The sequence below is a fragment of the Corvus hawaiiensis genome, chromosome 2, assembly GCF_020740725.1.
Source record: "Corvus hawaiiensis isolate bCorHaw1 chromosome 2, bCorHaw1.pri.cur, whole genome shotgun sequence".
Classification (NCBI taxonomy): Eukaryota; Metazoa; Chordata; class Aves; order Passeriformes; family Corvidae; genus Corvus; species Corvus hawaiiensis.
The window spans coordinates 122,834,709-122,845,198 of NC_063214.1; the positions used below are offsets into that span (position 1 = coordinate 122,834,709).

Consider the following 10,490-nt stretch of genomic DNA (forward strand, 5'->3'; position numbering starts at 1 on the left):
CAACCTCAATTTATTTCAAAATAAATACTTTCATTTAGGCGAGTTACAAACAGTTCTCATCTGGGACTTTGAGGCAATTCTGTCCCCTGTCACTTTGGCATATTCTGGTTTAATAGAGCTTAGAAGGGTAAAAAAAATCTCATAAAAATGAAAACAATCTGTACCTGCCTAATATGATTTGGGAAATGTGAATGAATTTTTCAGAGGCATTATGGGTCTAAACCCTTTTCAGGTAGCCATGGCACTGAGAAACGGCTCCTGCTCATTCCCCATATGTTCCTTTTTTTCCTCTTGTGCTGAGAAAAAAATTAATAAAGAAAAATGAATGAACCAGCCTGGAAATGCTGTATTGTATTTCCTACTAATTTTTTTCTCAGGGAGTAATAGAGCCTCGGAGCAGGAAGGCATGATGGATTTCTCCTGGCTGCAGATAAAAACTCGGTCACATCTTGTTTTCCAAAGTTTCATCGTGGAGTGTTGCTTTTTTGGGGAACAGAACATGGCTGCTTCCTTGGCACATGGCTTTGCCAATGAGTATAGCAACCACTTTCCTTCTGGAATGCCCAATGCTGAGGCCCCAGGCCACCTCTCCTGCTGCAGAAGGAAAACCTCAACCAGAGCATGGGGACACCCAACCCACATCTCCTCCATGAGCAGCACCAGAGCCAGAGGTGGAGATGGTCCAGCTTAGCTGGAAAGAGTTGGGCTCTTTTGACTGAAAAGGGAAGGGTTGAGACAAGGAGATGGAGGAAAAAGCAGGATGGGAGAGGTGGGAAGAGGACTGGGAGTCACAGGAGCCTGGAGGTGGCAATAGAGGCAACAGGGACACACAGGGGCTGAGGCACTGAGGGGGTTAAAGACTGCTGCCTTCTCTGACTTCAGTCGCTAATTAATCCTGAAGGAGCGGGGGAGAAGCAGAGCTCCCTGCTGGGATTGATGTGCCAGGCAGAAAAACATCCCTGGTCTCTGCGGAGCAGAGTCCCCCCTCGGGACCTGCGGAGGCGGGTGAGTATTTAGGGTTGGGGCAGCAGATTGTTGCTGTGCACAAAGGGCTTTGGTGCCATCGCTCCTCCGGGCAGCCCCGCTCCCGTCCCCCATCGCCTTTGCCTGGGAGCTCTGTTCCCTGCCCCTGTGTTCTCCACAGAAGAATGAAGTTTTAGGTAGAGCACCATCAACAGAGGCAGCTGCCAGGAAGGAGGCGAAGAAGAAAATGGTCAGGACTTTCGATTCCCAGGATGTTTAAAGCCACATGGAAAAGACGGGGAATGTCCCCAGAGTGCAGGTGACCCCCAGCCCAAAGTATCTGTGAGGTTTCCAGCGTGGCCCTGACAGCCCAGCTCCAGCTGGTGACTGGTGGCCGTGCTGGGACGGGCTGGGACGGTCACAGTGTGACATCTGTCTCCACATGCAGCGGGAGCAGAGCCCAGCTCGGCTACATCGGAGCCTCGGGGAGGAAAAGCCTGGTTCTGTTCTGGGACACTGCTCATCCCTCTGCTACCTGCAGGTCTCCATCAGCTCCGGGAATGCTTCCAAAGGCTCCTGGCAGGCCGGGGACATCAGCCTGATCTGCTCTGCAGGGCTCTTCAAGGCATCCTTTCTCCCAGGTATCGGGGAAAAACGAGCTGAGCAATGTGCAGGGTCTGCGTGAGTCCCACTCCTCTGGGGGGGAACGGGCAGCACTGGAGCACGGGCTTGTGGGGCAGGGGGTGGGGGCTGTCACACACTGTGACACTGGCACGTTTTGCCCTGAAATTGGTGTTTCTTGACCAAGACGAGCACTTGGCACCTCAGTTTACACTGATGAGCAGCACGGTGCTGTCAAATGTCCTTAGAGCTCCGGGGCTGGTGACAAGGACTCGTCTTCCCACTAACCACACTTCAGGAAGGTTTGCTGCAGACCAGCTTTCCTCTGGTCTGCTGGGCTGGACACCCTGTGGACACTGGGCAGCAGCAAGTGTGCACCTCGGGCATCTTCCTGTTCAATTTATCCAGGAGTCCAGTGTGCTCCAGCAGAACCCCACAGCAGGGACAGGACAGTTCCAGTGGAAGCTGCCCGGACATTTATTTCACAGGGGCTCTCCTGGCCCAGTGCAAGCAGCTGCCAAAGGCTGAGGCGGAGATCTGAGCTTGCAGACCCACTGTCACGCCAGTCTCTGCCACTGGCCAGGTCAGGTCGAGAGGGTTTGATGCTTTTTTTTTTCCACAGGACAGAAAGCCCTCAGCATAGGCCACAGCCAAGAAGGGTTCATGTCTCTGAACTCTACTGCCTTCTCCCACCCTCCCTATTTCCTCCTCATTGGCATCCCTGGGCTGGAGGAGGAGCAGTTCTGGATTGCCTTCCCCTTCTGCATCATGTATGGCGTCGCCCTGCTGGGGAACATCACCCTTCTCCTCATCATCAAGGCAGAGCCCAGCCTGCATGAGCCCATGTTCCTCTTCCTGGCCATGCTGGCCTTCACTGACCTGGTCCTGTCCACCTCCACACTACCCAAAATGCTCAGCATCTTCTGGCTGGGCTTCGGGGAGATTGGGTTTCCCTCCTGCCTCACTCAGATGTTCTTCATCCACACCTTCTCCACGGTGGAGTCGGGCGTGCTCTCAGCCATGGCCTTGGATCGCTTTGTGGCCATTTGCTGCCCACTGAGGCACTCCACCATCCTCTCGGGGCCCGTGGTGGTGGCCCTGGTGAGCCTGGTGCTGGTGCGGGGGGTGCTCCTGGTGAGCCCCACGTGCTTCCTGGTCCACCAGAGACGCTTCTGCCAGCACCACGTCATCGCCCACTCCTACTGCGAGCACATGGCCGTGGTGAAGCTGGCCTGCGGGGACACCAGGGCCAATGTCACTTACGGGCTCTTCGTGGCTCTCCTGGTGACAGGGACTGACCTGGTGCTGATCTCTGTGTCCTACACCATGATCCTGCGTGTGGTGGCGAGGCTGCCGTCCAGAGAGGCCCAGCTGAAAGCCTTCAGCACTTGCACGTCCCACGTCTGTGTCATCCTGGCCTTTTACACCCCTGCCCTCTTCACGGTCCTCGCCCACCGCTTTGGGCAGGGCATCCCTCCCCCTGTCCACATCGTGGTGGCCAATCTGTACCTGCTCGTGCCCCCGACACTGAACCCCATTGTGTATGGGGTGAGAACAAAGAAGCTCTGGGACAGGGTGGTCAGACTCTTCCAGCGCAAGGGAACCTGACCCAGATGGGCTCCACTCGATCATCCTAAAGGTCTTTTCCAACCTTTATGATTCTGTGTGTGACTCAGACTGTGCTCATAATTTACTGCAGCTGCAGGGAAACTGAATGAAAGATAACACCGGGACCATTCAGGGAGGAGCCTCCCTCCCTACCTGGAGTTTAAGAGATCCATTCTTGCAGAAATCACTTGATTCTCTCCTCTGTTATCACTGTCCAGGAGGTTTCACCCATTGTGCGATGAAACTTGGCATAAGAACATTCAGTCTGACTTCTATGCCACTGGGAATGCAGTGTTCACCCCTCCCAGGAGTTAAACTCCTCACTGCTAAAATCCTTCCACTATTAAAAAAAAATCCTCTCCTGACTAATTATTTTCACTGTAAGGCTGAGTAGGTCTGAAAGACCTTCCTGCAGCAGATTTCATCTTATGAAGTGTTCTGGGCTGTGTGATGGCATTTAAAAGCCCTGTAAAAGTGGCACTTGGGGATATGGGTTTGTGGTGGCCTTGGCTGTCTTATGTTTATGGCTGGACTCAATGACTTTAAAGCTCTTTTCCAACCTAAATGACTGTTATTCCATGGGAAGGTGCTCAGATGGGAATGGGGACCATCCTTGTAGAAGGACATGGGTAGAATTCAATTTTAAGCATTAACCTTGTTTTTGTAAAGAAGGCAAAAACTGCAACAATCCTGTGCTAGCAGATTCCAAATGTGCTGTGCAGACACAAAGCCTTCCCAAGAGATCAGGAATCCTCACTGCTGCAATCCTTTGGAGTGACCTGTCACGGGGAGGTCACGGGGCTGGGCTGCACACACTCCACCCTGCTCAGGTGAGACCCCTCCTGCAGAGCTGCCCCAGCCCTGGGAGGACGTGGAGCTGCTGGAGAGAGGCCAGAGGAGGCAGTGCCCACCCAGTGCCAGCCCTGCCATGGCAGGGACACCTCCCACTGTCCCAGGCTGCTCCAAGCCCCAATGTCCAGCCTGGCCTTGGGCACTGCCAGGGATCCAGGGGCAGCCCCAGCTGCTCTGGGCACCCTGTGCCAGGGCCTGCCCACCCTCCCAGGGAACAATTCCTGCCCAATCTCCCATCCAGCCCTGCCCTCTGGCACTGGGAAGCCATTCCCTGGGTCCTGGCACTCCTGGCCCTTGTCCCCAGTCCCTCTGCAGCTCTCCCCCATCTTGCACCATTGCTCTCTCCTCTTGGTGCGTTCACATCTCTCCTTGTCCCCACAGAGGGTCTCCCAGCAAAGGTTCCTCCTGCCTGAACTCCCTTGCTGAGGCAATAAACCAACACCACGTTCCCATCCTGCTTTGACACCATTCCCAGTCCTATTTAGCTGCTGGTGCCAGCACAAGGCAACCCCACAGCAGCTCCTGCTGGACACTGGGATTCCCTCTCAGGAGCATATTTGCATCATCCCCTTTGACACTGCAGAGCAGCCAAAAAAAAAGAAGAAGAAGCACTGAGTGAGCCTGGGAGTCCTGGGGGACGTTGTGGAGAGGGATATGAAGACATTCACTGGCAGCCTGGAGGGAAGATGCTCAGGCAGCTCCTGTTTGGGCATGGATACAGAAATATCCATTTCAATATTCACATTTAAGGCAAAGTGATCTGGGCTTTTCTGGGCTGCTTTTTACATGTCAGCTCTAAATATCAGATCGCTTTGACAGTGCTGCTGTAGTTGCAGTGATGATCAGTTTTAAGGGGAGGGTGCCCATGTCATGAAGATCTTGTTGCCCTCAGACCCTTTATCTTGCTGATGAGAGCTCTACACACCATTTATCCAGCCAGGACATACCAGGGGTGACACAAACTGCCTTTGGCAGTGCCAGATGTGCCGTGATGGGATCGATGGGTCCTGACAACCAACTGAGATTCTTCTTCCTGCAGAGCAGGGACCTGCACCCAGGTGAGGGGCCAGAAACCTGTAAGGAAGGACAATTCTTGCCCATGTTTCAGCTTGGCCAGGTGAGTAAGCTGGACTGAAATCTCCTCTTCCCAGCATGCTGAAGTAGTTCCTGGGCAGCACAGGGAGCTCTCCCCTCCAGGAGAGGGTGATGTGGTTATTGTTGACTTCATTCATGCTGGAAAACAGCACCCGAGTTTGTACATACAGGCATATCCAAGTCCAACATCTGCCACCCTTGGGCTGGCAGATGTTCACAGTGCTGCTTTTTGGCATCCACAAGCTGCTGGATGCTTGGCAAAGCATTGCTGCACTGCCCGGGTTCTCAGCTGTGCTCAGCTCTGAGATGCAGAAACTGCCTGGCACAAAGGCACTTCTCTCAGGCCTCTGCTGCCAAGGTTATTTTTAGAGAAGGAAAAGATCATCAAGCCTGAGATTTATTCACAGAAAGAAGGAAAGTAGAGGTGCAAATGATTTAAGATAATAATAATAATAGTGACAAAAACAGATCTAAAATGAGGATGGGGCTCCCAGCCAGCAGAGATGTGCTCTGCAGCACCTGCACAGAAGGGAGTCAGGAATCTCCTCCACAAAGCACTGAATCCATGCTCAGATCTCCAGGTGAAGGGGTCACCTGGCAATGTCAGAGCCCAGGTCCTGGTGATGCCTTGTCCTGGTCTTAAAATCAAGAGTGAGACACGGTTAGAAGGGAAAAAGGGATTTTACCTTGGTATCTCTTTTAAGGATCCTTAGGTGCACCACGCGCAGTTTGAATGCACCTCCATGCGCACCGCAATGCCCACCCCAAAAGATCTGGTGTAACATTATAGGTCTTACTAATTACTAATCTATCAAAAATTCCCCAAGGAGAGGCTCGAATGAGCCCCGCTCCCCAAGGAACCTTCCCCTGGATGGTTCTATCTTAGTTTACAAAATGTGTTCTGGAGAGGACCTTGGGGTCTGGGGCACACTGACCCCTAACTACGAAGCTTCTAAAATGTTTCATCTCCCAGCTTAACGAACAAGGCCAAGAATGTAGGCAAAAAGCACTAAGAATACAGGAGCTGTAAAAAGGTATAAAAGAAAAGGCAAAAAATCATCATGGCATCACTGGTACACACATGGGACTCCTCCTCTGGCGCTGCTACCGGGCCTGGAAAAGCCAGAGCAAGGACCAGTGAGCTCCCTCCCAACTCCCAAGCCCAGAGGCCTGAGGGAAGTGCCTTTGTGCAGAATTACACCCAAAGCAGGGTCAGGGACTCTCGAAATGAGCGGCCTTCATGTGTGCTGGGTGTTTAAGCTGCTGTCAGCCAGGAGATCTATTCCAGCCAGAGCCTGGAGCAGTGGCTCAGGTCACCCTAAAGCAGGGAGCTTGGGCTGGTTTTATAGAACCACAGAACAGTTTGACTTAGAAAGGACAGGGACACCTCCCAACAGACCAGGTGGCTCCAAGCCCCGTCCAACCTGGCCTTGGACACTTCCAGGGATGGGTGCTCTGGATTTCACCCCAGAATACCCTGTCTTCTCCCCACACTTTCCCTCTGCTTTGATTTCCATGTATTTGAATGGGATTGCTTTGGCATGAGGTTAGAAAACAGAGTCAAAGCAGTGCCGTGCCCTGAAAAGAGACCAAAATTACTGCTGGCAGTGCTGGGTGCAGCCAAGGCCGGCGCCTTCCTCACTGTGCAGCATCCACCCCCCAGCAGGGGCTAGGAACAGCCAAAATACATCCTGGTGTCTTCTTTTCCTTACATAAAGCTGTCACTGCTGAGAACAACCCCGGCAGCCTAAAGGGGCACATCAACACCCAAGGGGTATTTGCTAAGAATACACAGAAAAATAACAAAATGCACCTTGAACGTTCCTGGTCAGACCAAGCACTGACTGCTCCTCAGTGCTTGACCTGATTGGATTTCACTGATGTGACCCAAAAACCAGACACCGTCTTCCTCAGGCTGAGACCCTTCCGAGGGTTTTGGGGCTAACACTGGGTTTGACAAATTTTTGTGAGGTTTCCCACATCAACAGATGTGTTACACACACCCACCACCACCCAACAGGAGTGGTAAGAGGGCAAGAGTGGGACTGGCTTGTGTAGGACTCGTGATCCCAGCAATGAGCTGTCACAGCCGGCTGTCACCAGGTCTCGGGGGGGCTCTGGGTGTGTAGGGGCTGTACAGAGCTTGCTGCAGCAGAAGGAAGCACATCTTCTATGTGGAAGTGGGGTTTTAGCAGCCCTATAAAACCACAGAGGACAGTCGTTATCAGTCCAGTGCCTGCCCTGCTGTCCTGGGCGAGCTCTGGGAGTTCCCTGTGCCCTCCATGCACTCACTGGTGACAACGCAGAGCAAAACGAGTCCTACAGCAATCCCAGTTTCCTCCATTCCCCCTACAAAGTGATTTCATAAGAAACATTTAGCCATGGGATTTGGGACATCCATGACTGTGGGGATGCCTCCAGCTGGAGTCACTGTCCCACAGAACCTGTCCCTGCCCATCGCAGGGGGGTGGAACAAGAGGAGCTTTAAGGTCCCTCCCAACCCAAACCATTCCATGATTCTACCGGCCCTCCTGTCCCCCACCTGCACCCTTTGCTCTCTCTTATCACACCCTTCAGTGGAAGGAAAAGGGGAAAGGCTGCAGTTGTCTCCCTGCTTTGTGTCTGTGCAGCACCTGGCACTGTGGAACTGTGCTCCCAGGAGCTACAGAAACAGCAGCAATTACCAGAAGTTACCTGTCACCCACGCTGGCCCCCGAGGGCACAGGTCACTCCTACAGGTCTAAGGCACTGGCAAATCCAGAACCTTTTGTTTCCCTCCATTTCCGAGTTTATTCACTGTTCCAGTTGCCGCTGCCATTGCTGTAACCCCAGCGGCTCCCAGTACCAGGTACTTCAGTCGATATTTATTAGGAAAATACACAGCAACTATAATTCTTATCAGGAATGTTGTTGTTGCAGCTACGGCTGTGAGGAAAATTAGGCAACACGTGCACAAATCCAGTGCTCGTCTCTCCTACAGAACTGTCAGCCCAGGGCTTCCCACCCAGCCCACAGACTCCTCAGGGAAATGCTGTGCTCTGTGGAGCACAAATCGTAACAGAAAAGAGATGCTTCAAGGGCTCAAGCTTTGAAGGCAGAACGGTGCCCTAGGGGTTGTGAGGAAAAAATTAAAAACAAGTTATAAAATGCCCCTCAAGCTGATACTAATGAGTTCCTGACTTGCCCACTGCTCTTTTTAGGGGCTGATGTGGGAGAAGTTAAATTTTTGCAGCCCCCAGCATTCAAGGAATTCACACTCAATCTGTCTATGTAAACAGGGAACTTGGCATTGTTTAATTGAGGACTAAACTCATCAGCATGCCATGAGAAATGGAATTGGTGTATTTTCAACTGCCCCACATCTCAGACAAAGCTCCAGACATCTGCGCCTCCGCTCTTCACTTCAGCAGCTCAATAATTAGCCTGGTAAGTTAAATTAGCAGGCAGCTTTCCAGGGTGCTCTATGGCCCTCAACGTGAAAATCCAGATTTAAGTGTTTGAATCTGGGTGTGCCAACTCAGATGTGCACCGCATCCTCATCCTCTGCAACATCCCGCAAAAACAAGTGGATGGATTGATTCACTCTGTGCATCACCCACTGTTCTGGTCTTGGTAAAAATGGGTAAAAAGCAGGACAAGTCACATCCTCCCACCTTGGGGCTGCCCCAGAGGGTGGACATCCTGCCTCCATGCCCATCCATGAAGCTCTTCACCTGGACTGCTGCACGGCGAGACACGGGCAGGAATATTCCTCACCTGCTCCTCCCATGGCCCTTTTGTTGTGTCCCTGTGGGACACAGCAGCGCCGAGTGTGGGCAGGGACAGGGTGAATTCCCACAGCCCAGGCACTGCTGTGCTGAGTGGGAGCAGCGGCCGCTCCGTGCCCAAGGATGCCGAGCTCCTGCCCGATGGAAGAGCCTGTGGACAGCACAAGCGCTGCAGGGCTGTGCGTCCCAGCACCACCTGCCAGGCTCCCAGTGAGTCCAGAGGAGCTGGGTCACCACCTCCAGTCATGTTCAGCACGGCTGACCAGGTGGGATCATCGCAGGTTGGACTCCATCATCTTGGAGGGCTTTTCCAACTTCAGTGATTCTGGGACTCTGGTCAGTCTTTCAGTGCAAAAGCCTCACCCTGCCTTCTCCGTGGGCTTGACAAGATTCAAGTTTTCCCATGGCAAAATTTTGGGGAGAGAGGGCTGGGAAAGGGCTGAGGAGAAAGAGGAGCAGCGTGATCTGTGTGCACAGCAGCCATCACCTGAGCTGGGCAAGGAGAGATTGAGGGGGACGTGGTGAAAACGCTGCCAACCAAGTCAAACAGCAGAAGGGTCTGGTCTCTGAGGTCACTCTGTGCCAGGCAGTCAGAACTCCTGCACTTCAGGTGAGACTTTGGGGTAGGAAAGAGAAACTCAGCAGCAGCTCAGAAATGTGATTCCTGCACGTGTCTGGTTCTCTGCTGCAGAGAATTTGGGCTCGAAGGGCACTGACAGAGGGGGGAGGAGGCAAGGGGGCGGAACAAAGGAAAGATGAGGCAGATCAGCTCTGACAAGTCCCTCTGGGGTTTCCAACCTTCCTTTCTCCAAAGTCACCAAGGGATCAAACACCTTTTAACATCCACATGCTATTTCTGAGGGGCTTTGCAGCACTGCTGCAGTTGCCATGACATCAGATCATAGCAGTGACACAGGAAAAAGTTGTGATCCTGTTCCCAGCCAGCCCTTGCACAAGGGGCCCATGGAAGAGAGCCAGGAAGGCTGGTCCCATCCCTCCAGTCTCACCTGTTGCTTTGGCCATATGGATTAAACCCATCCTAGGAAATCTGCAAGGATCCCTTTGTGCCACAGGCAGAGAGATTTTCTGTCTAAATATCCCTGTGACGCAACACACAGCATCACAAACTGCCTGAACCAGTCACTGCAGGAGCACGGATCCTTCGGGCAAGTTGGGAATTTCCGCTCTGGTTCCTGGAGAAAACAACATCTTTATTTACCTCTCAAAAGCAATGAAGCATCTTCTAAGCATCAGAGCAAGGACACTGTCAGTCCCCCTCCTTCCAGCAGTGTCAAACACAGCAGACACGTCCCAGGGGCAGCTGATGTGGTGATTGCATTCCAACCCCACCAGCTCGGGCTCCTGAAATGCTCCGTGATGCTGACACTCCTGACAGAATTCCCTCGAGAGGTGTAAAATCGTGCCTATAAATACACGATAAATAACCCTGGCAGGGGCAGCACAGAGCTGCCTAAAGAGTATTTTTGGCTTGTGCTGAGAAGTGAACTGAGGACTTTTTCTGCTCCTGCAATGTTGATAAGTGTGGGAATAAGGGATAAGCAGCAGATAAAAATAATTACACCT

At 52.6% G+C, this 10,490-nt stretch overlaps 1 protein-coding gene across 1 annotated transcript; it reads left to right on the forward strand.

Annotated features, from left to right (window-relative positions):
• The first annotated feature begins 2,214 nt into the window (after positions 1–2,214).
• LOC125321727 (olfactory receptor 52R1-like) lies at positions 2,215–3,673 on the forward strand. Its single transcript, XM_048294967.1, has one exon. The coding sequence runs from the start codon at positions 2,248–2,250 to the stop codon at positions 3,190–3,192; it is 945 nt and encodes a 314-aa protein (XP_048150924.1). The 5' UTR covers positions 2,215–2,247; the 3' UTR covers positions 3,193–3,673.
• Positions 3,674–10,490: the final 6,817 nt, after the last annotated feature.